We start from the raw sequence: 23,887 nt of genomic DNA on the forward strand, positions 1-23,887 counted from the left end.
AAAATTTGGCAAAAATTCAAACACTTGGAAGCTAAAGACCACTCTGCTCAAGAATGTTTAGGTCAACCAGGAAATCAAAAAAGAACTTGAACAATTCATAGAAACCAATGAGAAGGAAAGTACATTGGTTCAAAACCTGTGGGATACTGCAAAGACGGTCCTAAGGGGGAAATACCAAGCCATCCAAGCCTCACTCAAAAGAATAGAAAAATCCTAAATTCACCAAATAACTCTATACCTTAAAGAACTAGAGAAAAAGCAAGAAATGATGCCTCAGCCATGCATTAAAAGAGAAAAAATTAAGATTAGAGCAAAGATCAATGAATTAGAAACCAGAAACACAGCAGATCAGATCAACACAACTACAAGCTGGTTCCTTGAAAGAATTAATAAGATCGATCAACCACTGGCCAGACTTATCCAAAAGAAAAGAGAAATGACCCAAATGAATAAAATGATGAATGAAAGTGGAGCAATCCTCACTAACACCAAGGAAATAGAAACAATTATTAGAAATTATTATCAACAACTCTATGCCAATCAATTAAGCAACGTGGAAGAAATGGATGCCTTCCTGGAAACCTATAAACTGCCAAGACTGAAACAGGAAGAAATTGACAACCTGAATAGGCCAGTAACCAGTAAGGAGATTGAAGCAATGATCCAAAAACAAGAGTCCAGGGCCTGATGGATTCCCTGGGGAATTCTACCAAACATTCAAAGAAGAAATAATACCTATTCTCCTGAAGCTGTTCAAAAAACAGAAACAGATGGAAAGCTTCCAGACTCATTCTAAGGCCAGCATTACCTGAATCCCCAAACCAGGCAAAGACCCCATCAAAAAGGAGAATTTCAGACCGATATGCCTGTTGAATATGGATTCCAAAATTCTCAACAAAATCCTACTATTTGGATCCAACATTACATTAAAAGGGTCATCCACCATGACCAAGTGGGATTTATCTCCGGGATGCCAGGGTGGTTCAACATTTGCAAATCAATGAATGTGTTAGAACACATTAATAAGAGGAGAAAGAAGAATCATATGGTCCTCTCAATTGATGCAGAAATAGCATTTGACAAAAAACAGCATCCTTTCCTGATTAAAACTCTTCAGCATACAAGGATAGAGGGAACATTCCACAAGATCATAAAATCCACCTACAAAAACCCACAGCAAATATCATACTCAATGGGGAAAAGATGAGAGCATTTCCCTTAAGATCAGGAACACGTCAAGGATGTCTACTTTTGCCACTATTGTTCAACATAATACTAGAAGTCCTAGCAACAGCAATCAGACAACAAAGAGAAATAAAAAGTATTCAAATTAGCAAAGAAGTCAAACGCTCTCTCTTTGCAGGTGACGTGATATATTATGTGGAAAATCCAAAAGACTTCACCTCCAAATTACTAGAAGTCACACAGCAATTCAGTAATGTGGCAGGATACAAAATCAATGCAGAGAAATCAGTTGCTTTCTCATATGCTAACAATGCAACTGTAGAAAGAGAAATTAGAGATACAATTCCATTTATAATAGCACCAAAAACCATAAGAAAGCTTGGAATAAACCTAAGCAAAGAGGTAAAGGATCTATACTATAGGAACTACAGAACACTCGTGAAAGTAATTGAAGAAGACACAAAAAGATGGAAAAATATTCCATGCTCAGGGATTGGAAGAATAAATATTGTTAACATGTCTAAATTACCAAGAGCAATCTATACTTTCAATGCCATTCCAATAAAAATTCCAATGACAAGGGCGCCTGGGTGGGCTCAGTTGGTTAAGCGACTGCCTTTGGCTCAGGTCATGATCCTGGAGTCCTGGGATCGAGTCCCACATTGGGCTCCCTGCTTGGCAGGGTGTCTGCTTCTCCCTCTGACCCTCTTCCCTCTCATGCTCTCTATCTCTCATTCTCTCTCTCTCAAATAAATACATAAAATCTTTAAAAAAAATTCCAATGACATTTTTCAAAGTGCTGGAACAAATAATCCTAAAATTTGTATGGAATCAGAAAAGACCCTGAATTTCCAAGGAAATGTTGAAAAAGAAAAACAAAGCTGGGGTCATCATGTTGCACAATTTCAAGCTATATTACAAAGCCGTGATCACCAAGATAGCATGGAACTGGCACAAAAACAGACATATAGATCAAAGGAACAGAATAGAGAGCCCAGATATGGACCTCAACTCTATGGTCAAATAATCTTTGATTATTTGAATCAGTATTTTTGTATTCTTTGTGTAAATACCTAGTAGTGCAATTGCTGGGTCATGGGGTAACTCTATTTTTAACTTTTTGAGGAACCTCCATACTGTTTTCCAGAGTGGCTCACCAGTTTGCATTCCTACCAACAGTGTAAGAGGGTTTCCCTTTCTCTGAATCCTTGCCAATACCTTGTTTCCTGTGTTGTTAACTCTTCAAAGAATTTCTTAGATTTACTTAACAAATTTTATTTTTCTGTCTGTTAATTCATCAATATTTGCTTTTACCATTTTGTAGCCAGTACTCTGCTTCCCTATTTTCTTTTCTCTTGTCTTTTTTATTTGAATGGCTAACTCATTTATTTTCACTCTTTATTGTTTTGTACTTAAGGTGTTTGAGTGTATAAATTTGCCTCTGACTTCTTTCACATAGTACCTGGTTATTTAAATCATTAAACTAGAGCTTGATAAGAATGTACTCTTGAGCACCAGTTATTTTGGTAGGTTTGGAGTGAAGCCTACAAATCTGTATTTTTTTGATAAGATCCTCAGACAGCACATAGGGATATCCCATAATTATTGATGTATATGTTCTCATTATTGTTTTTCTAAATTCACTCTAATAAGAACTTTGATTTGCACTTTGTCCTGTAAGTGTTTAATTCTGTTTTAATTTTCAAATGGTTGAGTTTTTCATTCATGATTCCATCATCAATATCTAATTTTGATCTATTGAGATCAAAGAAGGTGCCATGATACATATATAGATAGATAGATAGGTAGATAGATAGATAGATAGATAGATATTTAAGTAAGCCCTATGCTTAACATGGAGCTTGAACTCATAACCCCAAAATCAAAAGTTGCATGCTCTATTGACTGAATCAGCCAGGTGTTCCATGGTATTTTCTTAATTTTTCTTTATATTTTAAGAAAATTAGTCATCCCCCCAAAATAGAACAGTATTATAATAAATACTCATATCCCTACCACCAATAATTAACTGTACTATTTTGCCATATTTGCTTCCATTTTAATGGCAAAATACATATTTATAGATTTAATTCAATTTCCCTTTAATAACTATTCTGTGTTCTATTTAGTCTTCCTCATGAGTGTAAGTTTGGTAGGAATCATTCTAGCATATTTCCAATAGTTTCACATACATATGAATGCATCTGTAAACACCATAGAGTGTTGTACCAGTTAAGTTTTTTGAGATCTATACATATTAATATATGTAGATCTAGTTTGTTCCTCTTATCTTCTGTATTCTATTAGTCATACTCTATTTAAGTTTTTATTTAAATTCCAGTTAGTTAACATACAGGTTAATATTACATTCAGGTGTACAATATAGTGATTCAGCATTTCCATACAACACTGAGCAAGCACACTCCTTAATCTCAATCACCTATTTCACCCATCCCCCCACCCACCTACCTCCCCTCCAGCAAGGATCAGCCTGTTCTCTACAGTTAAGAGTCTGTCTCCTGGTTTGCCTATCTCTCTTTTTCCCCCTTTTGCTCATTTGATTTGTCTCTCAAACTCCACCTATGAATGAAATCATATGGCACTTGTCCTTTACTGACTGACTTATTTTGCTTAGCATAATCTCTCTAGCTCCATTCACATCACTGCAAATGGCAAGATTTCATTCTTTTCACTTCTTCTTTATCCATTCAACTATCAATGTACACTTGGGCTATTTCCATAGTTTGGCTATTGTAGAGAGTGCTGCCATAAACATTGGGATGCATGTATCCCTTTGAATTAGTATTTTTGTATTCTTTGGTTAAATACTCAGTAGTTAGATTGCTGGATCATAGGATAGTTCCATTTTTTTTTTCCATTTTAACTTTTTGAGAAATCTTCATACCTTTTTCCACAGTGGCTGCACCAGTTTGCATTCCCACCAACAGTGCAAGAGGGTTTACCTTTTTTCACATGCTCACCAATACCTGTTGTTTATTGTATTGTTGATGTGAGCCATTCTGGCAGGTGTGGGGTGATATATCATTGTAGTTTTGATTTGTATTTCCCTGATGATCAGTAATGTTCAGCATTTTGGGGGGCACCTGGGTGGCTCAGTCTTTAAGCATCTGCCTTCAGCTCAGGTCATGATCCCAGGGTCCTGGGATCGAGCCCCACATTGGGCTCCCTGCTCCACAGGAAGCCTGCTTCTCCCCTTCCCTCTGCCTCCTGCTCCCCCTGCTTGTGCTCTCTCTGTCTAATAAATAAATAAAATCTTTTTTTAAAAAAGTTCGGAATTTTTTCATGTTTCCATTGGCAATCTGTATGTCTTCTTTGGAAAAATGTCTATTCTTCTGCCCATTTCTTAACTGGATTATCTGTTTCCTGGGTGTTTTAATTGGATTGTTCAAAATGGATTAAAGACCTAAATGTGAGACCTGAAACCATAAAAATCCTAGAAGAGAACACAGGCAGTAACTTCATCGACATGTGCCATAGCAACTTCTTTCTAGATAGGTCTCCTGAGGCAAGGGAAACAAAAGTAAAAGTAAGCTATTGGAACGCCATCAAAATAAAAAACTTCTGCACAGCAAAGGAAACAATCAACAAAACTAAAAGGCAATCTATGGAATGGGAGAAGATATTTACAAATGATATATCTGATAAAGGATTAGTATCCAAAATATATAAAGAACTTATAAAACTCAACACCAAAAAAACCCCAAATAATCCAATTAATCATACTATATAAATCCATTCCCTAATTGATAGACATCATATAGATGTATACTTTTTCTTATCTTGAGATTTATTAAGGTATTTTCAGCCTAATGACTTTCAAGTGCTGTTAAATGTTGGCTGGATACTGGAGGGAAAAATGTATTTTATGTATGGTGTAAATCAGACTTAGAAATTTATATAGTAATTTGAAATTATTTGTTCTATTAGTCCAGTGCTATGTCTATTTATTTCTCTTTCTTAATCTTAATTAAATTAGGTAAATATCTTAATATCTGCCACCAAAATTGTGTTCTCACCAATTTCTTCCTTTAGTATCCCCCCAAAATACCTTCTGATTTTTAAAAACTTACAAATGCACTGCATTCTATAAAAGCTATCAGAAAATTTAGAATTTTATTTTTAAAATGAAAGGAATAGGTATTCATAATTTCAGCACTAATATCCACAATTAATATATCAGTTCATACTGTTCCAGATTTCTATTTGCACATACACTTACAGAGAATTTACCTATACAAACTGTTTAAAAATAGATTTAAAATAAAATATATATTTATTGTATCTTTTGGTATTGAACATACATCCTTGTATCATTTCTAACTATACAGAAATATACAAAGCTGAAAGTGAAAATACTGTGATTTCCCTATAACTACTATTTATTTCATGCACACCTTTAAAGATACTTTATGTCGGATGAATTACCCACTCTTTTTTTACACACAGTATATAGTATTTTATTGTATGATAATATATTTCACCAATGTTGTGTAAACACACTGATTATCTTTAAAAATAATTTTAAGATGCTGCAGTGCATATACATTTTATACACATGTATTTTTGCATCCTTATCTAATTATTTTCATAGGGGAGGTGTCTAAAGAAAACATTTCTAAATAAAGGTGGAAATATTTAGAATGATATATATTTTCAAATTGTCTTCCTAATATAATAATTTACACTTTGACATGAGAGTGCATTTTCTTAGCTCTCTGATGATGATAAGGTTTATCATTATTTTTCATTTTTACAATATGATAAGGCAGAAGTACAATCTCATTATTTCAATAGAATTTCTTTGATTACTAGTGAGCTTAAGCATCCATTTTTATGCCCACTGGCCTTGGGCTTCTTTCGTAAAATGCATGCTCTGGCCCAGTCTGCTCCCCTTCCCCCACTGGGGCTGTTAATCTTTTCCTTTTTGCTTAGTCAGAGTTCTTTTTCATTTTTCATCTTTTACATGGGGTAAGTTTGATTCAGGCTTTCATCCTTTCTTGCCTAAGAGACTGCATATATATTTTTATATTTAATATAGTCTCCATTGGTCTTTTAATGTCCTTCTCAGAAGCTGGCTCTTTTTCTCTCTCCCTCCCTCCTTCCCTCTCTTTTCTCTTCTCTTTTCTCTTTGTTTTTTTCTCTCTTTATCTCTCCCCCTCTTTTTTTTCAGTACAGAAGTTTTTAATTTTGAACGAGTCGAATCTATCATTCTGGGCCTGGCGCCGCGTCAGCAGAGGGGGCGGGGAGGCGAGCGCGGAACTGGGGGAGGGGACGGGGCGGGGAGGAGCGGGCATAGCCGTTGCAGGAGTTGCTGGGAGTGCGCGCGGTGCCATCACTCGGCGGCGGAGGAGGCCCAGGGACGTGAACGCAGACACTTCTCCCGCGGCCTACAGAGCCTTCTCCCCACCGGAGGACCAGGAAACCGCAGTCTTCATCACAGAGGTACCGTGCTCTGCGCTCCCCGCCTGGCCCGGCCCAGCCTGCTGTGGCGGCGCCTCCTTCCTTCCTTCTTCCCTCGCTCTCTTTCTCGCCCGCCCGCGCCTTCCCTGTCTGCCTGCGTCACCGCGGCCGCCATGGCTGAGAACGGCGAGAGTAGCGGCCCCCCGCGCCCCTCCCGCGGCCCTGCTGCGGCCCAAGGCCCTGCCTCTGCCCCGGCCGAGCCCAAAATCATCAAAGTCACTGTGAAGACCCCCAAAGAGAAAGAGGAGTTCGCGGTGCCTGAGAATAGCTCAGTCCAGCAGTTTAAGGAAGCGATTTCGAAACGCTTCAAATCCCAAACCGATCAGCTAGTGTTGATTTTTGCCGGAAAAATCTTAAAAGATCAAGATACCTTGATCCAGCATGGCATCCATGATGGACTGACTGTTCATCTTGTAATTAAAAGCCAGAACCGACCTCAGGGCCAGTCCACACAGCCTAGTAATGCCGCGGGAACTAACACTACCTCCGCGTCGACTCCCAGGAGTAACTCCACATCTATTTCCACAAATAGCAACCCGTTTGGGCTGGGGAGCTTGGGAGGACTTGCAGGCCTTAGCAGCCTGGGCTTGAGCTCGACCAACTTCTCTGAGCTCCAGAACCAGATGCAGCAGCAGCTCCTGTCCAGCCCTGAGATGATGATCCAAATCATGGAAAATCCCTTTGTTCAGAGCATGCTTTCAAACCCCGATCTAATGAGGCAGCTCATTATGGCCAATCCACAGATGCAGCAGTTGATTCAGAGAAACCCAGAAATCAGTCACCTGCTCAACAACCCAGATATAATGAGGCAGACCCTCGAAATTGCCAGGAATCCAGCCATGATGCAAGAGATGATGAGAAATCAAGACCTGGCTCTCAGCAATCTTGAAAGCATCCCAGGTGGCTACAATGCTCTACGACGAATGTACACTGACATTCAAGAACCCATGCTGAATGCTGCACAAGAGCAGTTTGGGGGTAATCCATTTGCTTCAGTGGGGAGCAGTTCCACCTCCGGGGAAGGTACACAGCCTTCCCGCACAGAAAATCGAGATCCACTACCCAATCCATGGGCACCACCACCGGCTACCCAGAGTTCTGCAACCACCAGCACAACCACGAGCAGTGGCAGTGGGTCTGGCAGTAGCTCCAGCAGTGCTACCGGGAACACCGTGGCTGCAGCCAACTATGTCGCCAGCATCTTCAGTACCCCAGGAATGCAGAGCTTGCTGCAACAGATAACTGAAAACCCCCAACTGATCCAGAATATGCTATCTGCACCCTACATGAGAAGCATGATGCAGTCACTGAGCCAGAATCCAGATTTGGCTGCACAGATGATGCTGAATAGCCCAGTGTTTACTGCAAACCCTCAGTTGCAGGAGCAGATGCGTCCACAGCTCCCAGCTTTCCTGCAGCAGATGCAGAATCCAGACACACTGTCAGCCATGTCAAACCCAAGAGCAATGCAGGCTTTAATGCAGATCCAGCAGGGGCTACAGACATTAGCCACTGAAGCTCCTGGCCTCATTCCAAGCTTCACTCCAGGTGTGGGGGTAGGGGTGCTGGGAACCGCTATAGGCCCTGTAGGCCCAGTCACACCCATAGGCCCCATAGGCCCCATAGTCCCGTTTACTCCCATAGGCCCCATTGGGCCCATAGGACCCACTGGCCCTGCAGGCCCTGGCTCCACTGGCTCTGGTGGCCCCCCTGGGCCCACTGTTTCTAGTTCTACACCCAGTGAAACCACTAGCCCAACATCAGAATCTGGACCCAACCAGCAGTTCATTCAGCAAATGGTGCAGGCTCTGGCTGGGGCAAGTCCTCCACAGCTGCCGAATCCAGAAGTCAGATTTCAGCAACAACTGGAACAGCTCAACGCAATGGGGTTCTTAAACCGTGAGGCAAACTTGCAGGCTCTAATAGCAACAGGAGGCGACATCAATGCTGCCATTGAGAGGCTGCTGGGCTCCCAGCCATCGTAATTACATTTCTGTACCTTGAAAAAATGTATCTTATTTTTGATAATGGCTCTTAAATCTTTAAACACACAAAAATCGTGCTTTACTTTCATTTTGATTCTTTTAAATCTGTCTAGTTATAAGTCTAATATGCATTTTAAGGTGGAGTCCATCCCTCTGTCCCTCCCTCCTGTATCTACCCATCCTTCCTCCCTCCCTTCTTCCCCTCCCCTCCCCTCCCTCCTTCCTTCCTACCTTTCCTTCCTACCTATCCTTCCTTCCTTGCTTCCTTCCTTCCTTCTCTGTTTTGAATGGTGGTAATCGTAATCAATGCTGTTTCACTCAAAGGTGTTGCATGCAAACACTTCTCTTTATTCTGCATTTATTGTGATTTTTGGAAACCGATATCAACCTTCACAGTTGGGTGACTAAGTTTTGTCCTACAGATGTCCAATTTATTTGCATTTTAAACATTAGCCTATGATAGTAATTTAATGTAGAATGAAAATATTAAAAACAGGCAAATTATTTGAAGCTCTAATTTGTGGTACAATATTGCTTATTGTGACTTTGGCATGTATTTTTGCTAGCAAAATGCTGTAAGATTTATACCATTATTTGCTCTTTTTTGCTATGTTTGTACACAGTACAGTAAGCACAATTGGAACTGTACATCTAGAATTATTACAACAGAATCTAAGCAGAATATGTGTAACCAAAATTAGAAAGAATGTAAGAAATCTTTCTGGAGCTAGGTATGTCTCACAGTTTTGTAGAATCTTACAGCATCTTTGATAAACTCAGTGAAAATGTTGGCTAGGCAAGTTCAGTTAAAATATAGTAGAAATGTTTATCCTGGTATTTCTAAGTATACATTTAATTGTACAGAAAACTTACAGTGTGACATTGTGTCAACATTTTCAAATTAACTGTATATGACCTTAATTTTTGTGCAGCCCGAAGGATCTGTGTAGTAATGCCAGGAAAGTGCTTTTTACCTAAGACTTCCTTCTCAGCTTTTCCCATAAAGAGACCCTAATAAGCATTTTGATCTGTAATTGGAAATGTAACTTTCACTGAAAAGTGTCATGTGATGTTTGCATTACTTTTACTTGCTATGTATAAAGGAAACTGTATCTTTTGACTCAGTTATTTCTCTTGTGCACAGGGAAAAATGCATTAAAAATGACTAAAAAAATAAAAAAAATTAAAAATGGATACAGCTTTTCTTTTTTGCCTTCTGGCTCTAGGATCATGTTTTTAGCAGGATTGCCCCACCCCAAGATTATATAAATCTTATCCTGTATTTCTCTAATTTTTATAGTTTTGTTAAAAGAATTCCTTTGCCCTATCTGGAACTTTTCTGATGTATCGGTTTAGGTATTCAAACTTTTTTTTTACCCCCAAAGGGTTAGTCATTTGTTAGCCAATATTTGTCTCATTGCCCACCCCCCCTTTGATATGTCATATATATACTTATGTATATATATATTTACATATATATGTATGTACATATATAAGTGTGTGTATACAGACACAAACACACTTCTGTGTTTAAATGCTCTTTAGTACCATTGAATATTGTAGTCCCAGTCCACCAGTCTATAGTTACTAAGTTAGGAATATGACTTCATACCTGTTTGGGTAAGTCTCCTACTCATCTTTTTTATTTTTATTTTTCACAGTTTTCTATGATTCCGACATATACCAGAATAACTTTACAGTTAATAGCCCCCCAAAATAAAATTTGATTGGTATTGTCTTAAATTGATGTTAAGAACTATATAATTGAAATGTTTTCCAGAAATGTGATATGTTGCCTCATTTTTAAAAAGTGTTTTATGTCCTTCAAGAAAGTTTTATGTATTTAAGCCCTATATAATTTATGATAAATATATTCCTGGGACAGACATATAGGAAACAATACTGTGATTGAGAGTTCTTATTCAATGTGTTACCTATATGGTCATTTTTGCTGTATAGGGGAAGAATATATTTTCATAAATTAAGTTTAAATTAGTTTACTGGTTTATTAATTTTGGAGCTATTCAGTTGATCCTTTGATAATGTTATTCCTGGTAAGCAATCATATCAATTATAACTTATAATAATATGTTCTCCCTTTCAAAATTTATAAAATAGTTTGCATGGTTTAATAAACACTTTTAGAACAGTGCTAAATGAAAGTGGCAGTGGCATTCTCCATTTCTCATTTTAACCATAGTTAAACATTTAACTATGATTGCAGCAATTCTAAATTGCATTTTTTAAAAAAAGCATTCTTGTAGGAATGGTCAAATAAGTTTGCAAAATGCTGTATAATATAGCCCCTCTTAGAGAGTCATTCTGCAGTAAATATTGACTAGTATTATTTTTTTTAAAGGCGTATGTTCTTCAATTTAAAAGAGTAAACCTATTTAACTTTGTCTAATTCAACATTTCCCAAAGAAATACCTTTTTTCTTTTAAACACACCTAATAATATTTGGCCTATCAGTGTTCCTCAGAACACCAAATTAGGAAATGGTGATTTATTATTTCAATGCTATATGATGTTGGGTGTTTGAGATAATTATAAAGACAAAGTCTGCCATAATAAATAATTTTAATGACATGGATGATTTTATAGGGAAATAAATACCAGAACAAGACACTGGCATAGAAAATAGCAATAAATCAATAGCCATAGGAAAAAGATGTTGTCTGAGGCCTGGCTCAGACAGTTTGGCAGGTAAATTTCTTTTAAACAGTTGAGGAACGGAATTCTTTAATTACCCTTGCAAAATGTTTATCTATTTTTTACATTTGATCTTAACCAAAAAGCCAAGAAACGATATATCTATTTTTTAATACATTTTGTTTTCTCCCTGAAAAGATCCAGGTCTTTAAACTTTTCTTCTTTCTAGTTCAATAATTTTTGTTTATAACATCATTTACTCTTTTTTAATTTTAATTGTTCTTTATCTCTTACATGTCATAATAACTATTTTACAAGTTCTTTATATGGGTTCTGTTTTTGTTTTGGGTTTTCTTCATCTACTGTTAATTTACAGTTTTAAGTATATATATACTTATATATAAGTATCTACTTATTCAGTATTGAATCAAGAAAGGTATATCCTGGCGTGTTGTCTTTTTCCCTCCAATAAAAGTGGGGCAGTTCTTATATGATTTTACTGTTTACTTGGTTGTTGCTCCTTCCCTAAGTTTATACCAGGCGGCTGGTTGGTATAAGTGTACATTGCTGGCTCTGTGATCCAGAGGGTTGAGGTAATGGGGTGGGAAGTAGGGCCAGGGGCAATTCTAGCAAAAGTTCACCTCAAGACCACTTTCTACATTTGCTCCTTTGTCCTCTACTTCAGATACATTGTATCATATATACTCTTACTACTTGTGTGGGGGCAGGGGAGTGGATGCACAGCATTGAAATAAGCTTTGCTGATTCATTAAAGAGGACTCTTGCATCAGGTCCAGCCCACTATGTTTATTGAGAAACCATTATCAGAGATTGACCTTGCCCTTTGAGGGGCTATCCTGCTCCAAATCTACAGTGTCAAAATAGCAACAAATGGAGTAATTCCTGTCAGACCCTAGCCTAGGGTTTGGGGTTAGGGTATCAGGAGAGCCATTTGGCCTGTGTCTCATGCTCACAAAGGGACTTAAATTTAGAATTTTTACATTATCCTCAAATGAAGTGATTACTCCAGCCACAGAGCCAGACTGACAATGATGGAAAATGTTCATCATACAACTTAATTTACTAAATGTAAAAATTTTAAACTATGCAGGAATTTTGATATTCCTAATTTGGTATTTTATTTTAAACAGATACTAGGAGACTTAAATAAAGGGAAAGTTACTCAGACTTCCCTCAATTTACTAGAGGCTTTCATCCCAGTCTTTTTCACTGCCTGCCCTTGCCCCCGCCTCCAAGTTGTTGCTCTTTTAAACTACATGGTATTAGTGGGTTTCTGTCAGGATTTTCTTGATTTGTTAGCGTATAATAGAACTTCTATAGGTTGGTGATATTATTTAATTTTTCCCCATCAGCATCATGTCTTAGAGAAATTCCTTGAGAGTTCTGCTGCCTGCATTATACAGGTTTTGCTCTGTGTTTGTTTCTCTGGAGTAATTTTTGTTGATTTGTGGGAGGAAGGGCAAGAATTTGGGACCTATTCTAATGCTACCATCTTCCCAGAAGTCTGTTCGGAGACTTAGGGGAAAAGCAATTATCTAAAAATAGAAAAGTACGATTTGGCAGACATTAGATAAGCAGCTTCATCAAGATGGTGTACACTCTTACCTAGGCTTTAGATGCTTTGGTGATAGATAAAAACCTTGGCAAAAGCTACTCTAAACCAACAAACTCAAAAGTGGGTAAGCTACCCTCAAAGAGTTGCTTGTCCCAACATACATGGGCAACATTCATCAAATGGATATGTATTAAGGCACATAGCTCTAGCTGTATTGAGGTATCTGAGCACAGATTTGGGCTTCCTACGAGTAATTTTCAAAATCCAACTTCGTAACTGTGTAGATTAGCACATGTAAGATAATTTCAGAAAAGATTCTATAATTCATTATTAAAAGAATAGTTGATGAATGTGAAAAAAAAAGATTAATTGGCCTTGGTATGCATTTCACAAGATTGTCTTACCAGGCTAAATTTCTCAGACTGGGATAGCAATAATAGCTAATGTATTCATGGTAATGTTCAATTTTCATAACCCTATAAGGTAGTACTATTATTTAATCTTCCCCAGTTTATAGATAAGGAAAAAAGCTAAAAGTTTAAGTAATTTTACAGGGTCAATTACTATTAAATGACAGTAAAAATTTGAACCTACTTCTGAGATTGCAGAGTATGTACTTAACCAGTTCACTATTCTGCTTTCTCCTGAGACTATTAAACTATACTGGTCTATTTATCATAGAGATATTATAATAAATTAAATACTAGCTGGCCTCCTGGGTGTTGTTGAGGAGACACATTAGCTGTTTTTAAATGAATACATCTCTGCTGCTATTCACTCTGGAGCAGGTTACATAAAAATGCATGTGTGAGAATCAACTCTGACACAGTAATTAGAATTTGGAGTTTTGCCTTTCTGACTTTTGAATTGTGGCTAATATTTGAAACTGTCCTTTAATAATCCTTCTGTCCACAGTGGCCTAATACATATGGTATGTCTCCAAATTGGCAATCATATGGGCCACTTGTGCTTCAGCTGCTCTGGAGGATGCCTGTCTTTTATTGAGCTGCCTCCTGAGACCTCAGAAGGCAATAAACATTGTGTACCTCACCACTGCATTTGACAGTTTCTCAAAATGTCCTTGAGAATAAAATGAAGTAACATGAGCTAGATGATAAAGACAGGACAAGTAGATGGATCGGTAATTTGAATTGACTATGTTCAACAATGTGTCAATGTAGACAAGAAGTTTCCAATTTCAGTTCTCTTGACAGTTCCATTGACATTAATTTTCAATGACTATCATGAAAGCATAAAATAGCTTGCTCATACCACTGCAAATAGTATAGAATTAGAAAGCAGAATAAATGCACTGGATGTTGTTAGCAAGATCCCCAAACTCCCTAGTATGCTGAAGAAAAAAGAGCCAAATTTAGCAGAGTTAAATTGAATAGGATCAAATGTGAAGTCTTGTATCAAAAATTCAATTACCAAAGGTAAATGATTATGTGGCTTAAAAATAGCATATGTGCCAAAGACTCAGTGGTTTTAATTTACCATGAGTTCAACATGCACCAACTATGTGAGGTGCTAGTGAACACACACATATATAATGAAATCTTATGTTCCATTAATAGAGGCATGGTGTCCAGAACAAAGAACTCCTTTGTAATGTTTTATTCTGTATTTGATAGCTTATTTTGGGAGATTTGGGTCATTTCAGAGTGCCACAATTAAGATGGACAATCTGGAAAGTGATCAAGATGGTGACTCATTTATAGACATACAACAGTTACTGAACAGGTCAAGAATGTTTTAGTCTAAGGACCGGGGTTTGTGGATACTTTCTTCAAATAATTGAAAACCTTGTCAGAAGAAGGGTAACATTTACTTGTGTAGCTCCAAAGGGCAGATCAATTCAAATGTTAAAAGAAGTCAGAATTTTGTCTTACTGTTAGGAACTTTCTACCCATTCATTGAAAATACCCTCTTCTCTGGAGCTGTTTAACTGAAGCCCATTTAACAGAAATCTTCAAAACGCTTTTATGCATCTGGTAGAACTTTGAATAAGAAGACCTCCAATATTCCTGCCAAAGTTGTGTTCTCTCAGTGGATTTTAAAGCTTCTAACTAAAGTTGCAGGGTCTGGGATCAAAATTGTTCCAGAATGATGTTATGTTACAGACTATGCTGCATTTCTTAGTTTAGTAAGCAGTAACTCCGATGTAAAACACACACCTCTGTTTATATAAAATCTGAGTAAATATAATATTCACTTTATTTCTGGATGCTACACATGGGGAAGGACTCAAACTGCAAGATCTTAAACTCAATGTCACAAAGTGCTGACAGCCTGGAAAGAGGAAATAAGGGATGCCTGAGTTCAAAGGACACTGGTTTGAGGGTGAACATCACAGGAGTACTCAGACCTGATTCTCTTGATAGTATTTTGCTACCCTCTGACATTTAAAGTGGTGGAAGGAAGCTGAAAGTAATAGTGGAATATAAGAGGTGATGGCAGAAAACATACATATTCTTTATTCCATATGTAATTCTCTAGTTAGAGTGATCCTTTTGGAGCAGGAAAAAAGAAGTTTGTACTGTGCTTTCCATGATACCTTGGGTTTCATTATGTCAAAAAATTTAACTTAGAATTTTTTTTGTTAAAGTAAGCTCTAGGCCCAACATTGGGGCTTGAATTCATGAACTCACAACCCTGAGATCAAGAGTCGCATCTATACTAAGTCAGCCAGGCGCCTGTTAACATAGGATTTTGATTCATTATGTTTTATATTCCTTATAAGTTGCCCATGGATTCCAAAGTGTCTGGAAAAGAGCATCATGGTACTGGGGACAGGATGAAACACATCAATTTATTTATTTCAGGAATGTGAATTGAATCCTAAATATGTATATAAGTGTGTATGTGTGTGTCTGTGTAACTTTGCTTTTGCCAGATAAATCAAGATCCCCTTCACACACTCTTATACTGACGAACTGCCCTCACACATTCCTCACATAGATGTTTGCCTTTTCCATGGGTCTTGACCTGGGTTAACCACATATCATGTGACAGATGCCATGGGAAAATTTTCTTAGCCTTCTTGCTTTAGTTACACCCCTGCTTCCATTTCTGGATGTATTCCTATGTCCGGATGGCTTGGGCCACTTTGACTTATTTTTAAATAAACTTTTTATTTTAAACTAATTTTAAAGAAAAATTGCAAAGACAGTAAAGAGTTCCCATATATGTCATACCATGTTTTCCCCGTTTTTCATATCTTACATTGGTGTGGTATATGTTATAATTAATGAAACAGTATTGACAAATTATTAAGTCCATACTTTGTTAAGATTTCCTTAGTTTTTACCTAACGTTCTTCTGTTGAAGTATCTCATCCAGGATATCACATTACATAGTCATCTTGTTGCCTTAGATTCCTTTTGGCTGTGTTAGTTTCTCAGACTTTACTTGTTTCTGATAATCTTTATAGATTTGAGGAGTACTGGTCAAGTATTTTGTGGAATGTCCCTCAATTGGGATTTATCTGATATTTTCTCATGATTAAACTGGAGATATGGATTTGGGGGAGGAAGATTGCAGAGATTAAGTAGCATTTTCATCACATAGTATCAAGCATACATATTATTGACAGGACTAATTACTGTTGATCTTCACCTTGTTCACCTAGCTTGAGGTAGTGTCTATCAGTTTTATCTGTTGTAAAGTTACTCTTTTTCCCTCCTTTCAATACTGTACACTTTGGATGGAGTTACCGTGTGCAGTCAACACTTATGAGTAGTTATGCTTTACCTCCTTGAGGGTAAAGTATCTACATAATTTATTAGGGATTTTTCTGCATGAGAGATTTGTCTCTCCCCCATTTGTTCATTTACTAATATATTTATATCAGTATAAACTCATGGATATTTATTGTATACTTTGGATCATAATTCAGTACTATATTTAATTTGTTGCTCCAGTTGTTTCAGTTTTGACCATTGGGTGTTTTCAGGTTGACTCCGAAGGACTTTTTTAAAAAGTTTTGCACTGGGTGTTATATTCAACTAATGAATCATTGAACATTTTATCAAAAACTAATGATGTACTATACTTTGGCTAATTGAATTTAAATAAAATAAAAATAAATTAAAAATAAAAGGTTTTTATTCAATTCCAGTTAGTTAACATGTTATGTTAGTTTCAGGTGTACAATAGAGTAATTCAGCAGTTCCATGTATCACCCACTGCTCATGACAAGTGAACTCCTCAATTTCCATCACCCATTTAACCCATTCCCCAACCCACCTCCCTTTTGGTAGCCATCAGTTTGTTCTCTATAGTTCAGAATCTGTTTCTTGGTTTACCTCTCTCTCTTTTTCCCCCTTTGCTCCTTTGTTTTGTTCCTTTTTTTTAAGATTTTATATATTTATTTGAGAAAGAGGGAGCACAAGTGGAGGGAGGGAAGGGCAAAGGGAGAGGGAGAAGCAGACTCCCCGCTGAGCAGGGAGCTGAGTAGGGGCTTGTTTCTAGGACCCTGGTATCATGACCTGAGACAAAGGCAGACACTTAACTGACTGAGCCACCCAGGCACCCCTCGTTTGTTTTGTTTCTTAAATTCCACATATAAGTGAAATCATATGGCATTTGTCTTTCTCTAACAGACTTATTTACTTAGCATAATACTCTTTAACTCTGTCCATGTCCTAGCAAATGGCAAGATTTGATTCTTTTTTATGACAATAATATTGCATTTGTGTGTGTGTGTATATATACATCTTTATCCATTCATCAGTCAGTGGACACTTGGACTGTTTCCATAATTTGGCTATTGTAGATAATGCTGCTATAAATATCAGGGTGGATGTATCCTTTTGAATTAATGTTTTTCTGTTCTTTGGGTAAATACACACTAGTGCAATTGCTGGACTTTAAAGTAGTTCTATTTTTAACTTTTTGAGGAACCTTGAAACTGTTCCCACAGTGGCTGTACTACTTTGCATTCCTAGCAACAGTGCAGGAGTGTTCCTTTTTCTCCACATGCTCACCAACCTGTGGTTTCTTGTGTTGTTGATTTTAGCCATTCTGACAGGTGCAAGTTTACATCTCATTGTAGTTTTGATTTGCATTTCCCTGATGATAACTGATGATGAGCATCTTTTCATGAGTCTATTGGCCATCTGTATGTCTTTGGAGAAATACTTGTTCTTGTTTTCTGCCGATTTTTAGTTGGCTTATTTTTTAAGGTATTGAGTTTTGTAAGTTCTTTATATATTTTTGGATAGTAACCCTTTATTGGATACATCATTTGCAAATATCTTCTCCCATTTTGTAGGTTGCCTTTTAGTATTGTTGAACTATGCAGAAGCTTTTACTTCAAGTCCCAATAGTTTATTTTTGCTTTTGTGTATAAAAAAGTTGCTATGGCTAATGTCAAAGAAGTTACTGCCTGTGTTCTCGTCTAGGATTTGTATGTTTTCAGGTCTTATCTTTAGGTCTCCATTCCATTTTGAATTATTTTGTTTATGGTGTAAGACAGTGGTCCAGATTCATTCTTTTGCATGTAGCTGACCAATTTTCCCAACACCATTTGTTGAAAAGACAGCATTTTTTCCATTGAATATTTTTTCCAGCTTTGTCAAAGATTAATTGACCATATAGTTGTGGGTTCATTTCTGGATTTTCTATTCTGTTCCACTGACCTATGTGTCTATTTCTGTGCCAGTACCATACTCTTTTGATTACTACAGCTTTGTGATATAACTTGAAGTCTGGGATGGTGATGCCTCCAGCTTTGCTTTTCTTTTTCAAGATTTCTTTGACTATTTGTTGACTCTCAGAAACTTTTGACAATTTCCTTACTTTGTGGCACAAAATGCTTCCAGTCCATTGTATATTTCTTGGCTCTCTTTTCCTGGGGACCATGGTTCCACTAACTGGAGAATGGTATTAGAAACCAAGACCTGGGTCCTAGATATGCTTTTTACCCCGGGACTATATTGCTTCTAGGCCCTCTCAGCTGACAGAGCAAGGAAATATGTGTGCATACTAATCTATGTATCTATATATCTATAAGTGTTTCTTATATATATATAATCATCTATATCTAAATTATGCTAAACATGAGGCCTTCTTGATGTCTCCAATTCTAATCCATTACAAAAAGGACCATTAATAATCCATATGTTTTGATAATTCAAGCCTCCTCTCCTTACTTATCTGTAATATCCCAATATAAGAGTGAAAACCTTGGCTCCCATTACCTGCCATCCATTCACTCGTTCAATTCCAGCATACATGTACAGGAGTATCTGAATTGTTAACCCCTACTGCTGTGGGAAACAACATTATCAACTGAAGTACAGTGCTTATATATGGTTTATTTTGTTTTTAGTCTTAGAGACTCTCTCATTTCCAAAGTTATTTAAGTCAGCACCATCCTCCCCATACCCTTCAGTGAAGTTGTTACATACATTTATAATGTAGTTATATTGTTTTGTTATATTCTACATTCCATCCTGGCATCCCCTAACCTCCTAAATAATTTTTTTAAGTTGCTTACATTAAGATGTACCATTACAATAAAATTTAGAATAGTTTTATAATCCTAAAATATCTTCTGAGCTTTACCTATTCAAACCTCTGAACCCTGGTAACCACTGACCATTTTATCATCACTGTAGTTATATAATTGGAATCATACAGTATATAGCCTCTTCAGAGTGGCTTCTTTCATGTAGCAATTTGCATTTAAGATTTGTTGATGTCATTTTCTGGCTTTTGATACCTCATTTCTTTTAATCACTGAAGAACATTTCATTGTATTAGTATACCACAGTTTATCCATTTACTTAATGAAAGACATACCTGGTTGCTTCCAGTTGGCAATTATGAATAAATTTGCTATAAATATTCATGTGTACATATTCTCTTTGATTTGGTCTCCCATTTTCCAAATTCATGTTTACCCTTTAGCCTTAAAAAATAATTATTATAAAAGGAACATATAAAATAAATTTTAAAATGAAAAATATAATGAAGAAAATAAGAAAAATCCTTCATAGCCATAGATAACCAATATAATTTTATTGTTTTACCCAGGTTTATATGTTTTTAATATATGCAATATTTAAATTTGATATGCTATACAGTTTGTTTAATCTTTTTTTTTTAAAGATTATTTATTTATTCATTTATTTGACAGAGAGAGAGCACAAGCAGGGGAATTGGCAGGGAGAGGGAGAAGCAGGCTCCCCACAGAGTAGGGGGAGCCCAATGTGGGACTCGATCCCAGGACCCTGGTATCATGACCTGAGACAAAGGCAGTCACTGAGCCAGCCAGGCACCCTGGTTAATCTTTTAAATTTAACTTTTAGTCACTAACATTTTTGTTTTATTCCCAGATTTTCAATTTAACATTTTAAAAGTGGCATATATCTCTTGTTTTTTTAATCTACTAGTACATTCTATTTGTTTGTTTATTTATTTATATGTAAGTTCAATTAGCCAACATATACTACATCATTGGTTTTGGTGTAGTGTTCAATGATTCATTAGTTGTGTATAATACCTGGTGCTCATCACATAACGTGCCCTCCTTAATGTCCATCACCCAGATACACCATCCTCCCACCCACCTCCCTTTCAACAACCCTCAGTTTGTTTCCCAGAGTCAAGAGTCTCAAGGTTTGTCTCTCTCTCTGATTTCTTCCCAGTTTTCCCTCCCTTCCCCTATGATTCTCTACACTACTTCTTATATTCCACATATGAGTGAAACTATATCATAATTGCCTTTCTCAGTATTTCATTTAGCTTAATCCCCTACAGTTCCACCCATGTCGATGTAAATAGTAGGTATTCATCCTTTCTGATGGCTGAGTAATATTCCATTTTATATATGAACCACAACTTCTTTATCCATTCAACTGCTAAATGACGACATCACAGCTCCTTCCTCAGTTTGGCTATTGTGGACATTGCTTCTATGAACATTGGGGTGCTTGTGCCCATTCTTTTCACTGTATCTGTATCTTTGAGGTAAATACCCAGTAGTGCAATTGCTGGCACATAGGGTAGCTCTATTTTTAACTTCTTGAGGAACCTCCGTACTGTTTTCCAGAATGGCTGTATTAGCTTCCATTCCCAACAGTGTAAGAGGGTTCCCCTTTCTCCACATCCTCACCAACATTTGTTCTACCCTGTCTTGTTAATTTTAGTCACTTTAACTGGTGTAAGGTGGTATCTCATTGTGGTTTTGATTTGAATCTCCCTGATGATAAGTGATGTGGAGCACTTTTTCTTGTGTCTGTTGATCATCTGTATGTCTTCTTTGGAGAAGTGTCTGTTCACATCTTCTGCCCATTTCTTGACTAGATTATTTGGGTTTTTTTGTCTGTTGAGTTTCATAAATTCTTTATAAATCTTGGATACTAGCCCTTTATCTGGTATGTCATTTCCAAAATATTCTGCCATTCTGTAGGATGCCTTTTAGTTTGGTTAACTGTTTCCCTTGCCATGCAAAAACTTTGTATCTCGATAAAGTTCCAAAAGTTCATTTTTGTTTTTGTTTCCCTTACCTTTAGAGATGTGTCTTGCAAGAAGTTGCTGCAACCTAGGTCAAAGAGGTTGCTGCCTATGTTCTCCTCTAGGATATTGATGGATTCCCGTCTCACACTGAGGCCTTTCATGCATTTTGAGTTTATCTTTGTGAAAGGTATAAGAGAATGGTCCAGTCTCGTTCTTCTGCATGTGGTGGCTGTCCAATTTTCCCAGCACCATTTATTGAAGAGACTGTCGTTTTTCCATTGGATATTCTTTCTTGCTTTGTTGAAGGTTAGATGACCATAGTGTTGAGGCTCCATTTCTGGAGGCTCTATTCTGTTCCATTGGTCTGTGTGTTTGTTTTTGTGCCAGTACCATACTGTCTTGATGTTTATAGCTTTGTAATAGCTTGAAGTCCGGCATTGTGATGCTCCCAGCTTTCGTTTTCTTTTTCACCATTCCCCTGGTGATTCAGGATCTTTTCTGGTTCCATACAATTTTAGGATTGTTTGTTCCAGCTCTGTGAAAAATGTCAATGGTATTTTGATAGAGATTGCAATGAAGTGTAGATTCAAATACTCTGGGCAGCATAGACATTTTAACAATTTTTATTCTTCCAATCCATGAGCATGGGATATTTTTCCCATCTCTTTGTGTCTTCCTCAATTTCTTTCATAAGTGTTCTGTAGATTCTAGAGTACAGATCCTTTACTTCTTTGGTTAGGTTTGTTCCTAGGTATCTTATGGGTTTTGGTGCAATTTTAAATGGGATTGATTCTTTAATTTTTCTTACTTCAGTCACATTGTTAGTGTATAGAAATGCCACTGATTTCTATGCATTGATTTTGTATCCTGCCACGTTGCTGAATTGCTGTATGAGTTCTAGTAATTTGGGGGTGGAGTCTCTTGGGTTTTCCACATAAAGTATCATGGCATCTGAGAAAAGATAGAGTTAGACTTCTTCTTTGTCAGTTTGAATGCCTTTCATTTCTTTTTGTTGTCTGACTGCTAAGGCTAGGACTTCTAGTACTATTTTGAACAATAGTGATGAGAATAGACATCCCTGTCGTGTTTCTGACCTTGAGGGAAAAGCTCTCAGCTTTTCCCCATTGAGAATGATATTTGCTGTGGGCTTCTTGGAGATGGCTTTTATGATATTGATGTATGATCCCTCTATCCCTAGACTTTGAAGATTTTTAATTAGAAAAGGATGCTGTATTTTGTCAAATGCTTTTTCTGCATCAGTTGAGAGGATCATATGGTTCTTGTCCTTTCTTTTATTAATGTGATGTATCACATTGATTGATTTCTGAATATTGAACCATTCTTGCATCCCAGGAATAAATCCCACCTAGTTGTGGTGAATAATCCTTTAATGTACTGTTGGATCCTATTGGCTAGTTTTTTGGTGAGAATTTTGGCATCCATGTTCATCAGGGATATTGGTCTGTAAATCTCCTTTTTGGTGGGATCTTTGTCTGGTTTTGGGTAGGGTAATGGCCAGGGTAATGCTGGCCTCATAGAACAAGTTGGAAGTTTTCCTTCCATTTCTATTTTTTGAAACAGCTTCAGTGGAATAGGTATTAATTCTTTAAATGTTTGGGAGAATTCCCCTGGGAAACCTTCTGGCCCTACACTCTAGTTTTTTGGGAGGTGTTTAATTACTGCTTCAATTTCCTTGCTGGTCATCAATCTGTTCAGATTGTCTACTTCCTGTTTCAATCTTGGTAGTTTATAGGTTTCCAGGAATGCATCCATTTCTTCCAGATTGCCTAATTTGTTGGCATATAGTATCTCATAATATGTTCTAACAATTGTCTGTATTTCCTTGATATTGGTCATGATCTGTCCCCTTTCATTCATGATTTTATAAATTTGGGTCGTTTCTCTGTTCATATGATAATTCTGGCCAGAGGTGTTCAGATTTTATTAATTTCTTTCAAAACCTTGAGTTTCATTGATCAGTTGTACTGTTTTTCTCATTTATATTTCATTGATTTCTGCTCTGATCTTTATTCTCTTCTCTTCCTTGGTTTAGGCTTTATTTGCTGTTCTATCTCCAGGTCCTTTAAGTGTAGGGTTACCTTTTGTGTTTGGGATTTTTCTAATTTTTTGAGAGAGACTTGGATTGCTATGTACTTCCCTCGTAAGAACGCCTTTGCTGTATCCCATAGGTTTTGAAACCAATGTGTATTCATTCTTTAGCAGGATGCTCTTTAACCTCCAAGTGTTTGAGTTTCTTCCAATTTTCTTCTTGTGATTGAGTTCCAGTTTCAAAGCATTGTGGTCTGAAAATATACAGGGAATAATGTCAGTCTGTTGGTATCGGTTGAGTCCTGATTTTTGACTTAGTATGTGATCTATTCTGGAGAAATTTCCATATGCACTCCAGAAGAATGAGTATTCTGTTGATTTAGGATGGAATGTTCTGTATATACCTGCAAAGTCTGTCTGGTCCAGTGTGTCTTTCAAAGGCCTCGTTTCTTTGTTGGTCTTCTGCTTAGTTGATCTGTCCATTGCTTGAGTG

The 23,887-nt window shown here is 37.0% G+C and overlaps 2 protein-coding genes across 2 annotated transcripts in view; both read left to right on the plus strand.

The window, feature by feature from the left end:
• Positions 1-6,507: 6,507 nt before the first annotated feature.
• NBDY (negative regulator of P-body association) overlaps positions 6,508-23,887 on the plus strand; it is a 398,281-nt gene continuing 380,901 nt past the window's right edge. Inside the window, exon 1 of the transcript XR_015769464.1 lies at positions 6,508-6,648. The gene's annotated coding sequence lies outside the window, so the exon portion shown is untranslated. The remainder of the gene's footprint in view (positions 6,649-23,887) is intronic.
• Positions 6,648-10,096, plus strand: UBQLN2 (ubiquilin 2). The gene has a single exon (XM_028093094.2). It carries the CDS (start codon positions 6,780-6,782, stop codon positions 8,649-8,651), a length of 1,872 nt encoding a protein of 623 aa, XP_027948895.1. The 5' UTR covers positions 6,648-6,779; the 3' UTR covers positions 8,652-10,096.

Source organism: Eumetopias jubatus, unplaced genomic scaffold (assembly GCF_037043125.1).
Source record: "Eumetopias jubatus isolate StellerSeaLion01/CBP00866 unplaced genomic scaffold, mEumJub1_p1.0 scaffold_11, whole genome shotgun sequence".
Taxonomy (NCBI): domain Eukaryota; kingdom Metazoa; phylum Chordata; class Mammalia; order Carnivora; family Otariidae; genus Eumetopias; species Eumetopias jubatus.

Coding starts and splice junctions, on each gene's coding strand:
- UBQLN2 (XM_028093094.2), top strand. CDS start 6,780: ATGGCTGAGAACGGCGAGAGTAGCGGCCCCCCGCGCCCCTCCCGCGGC.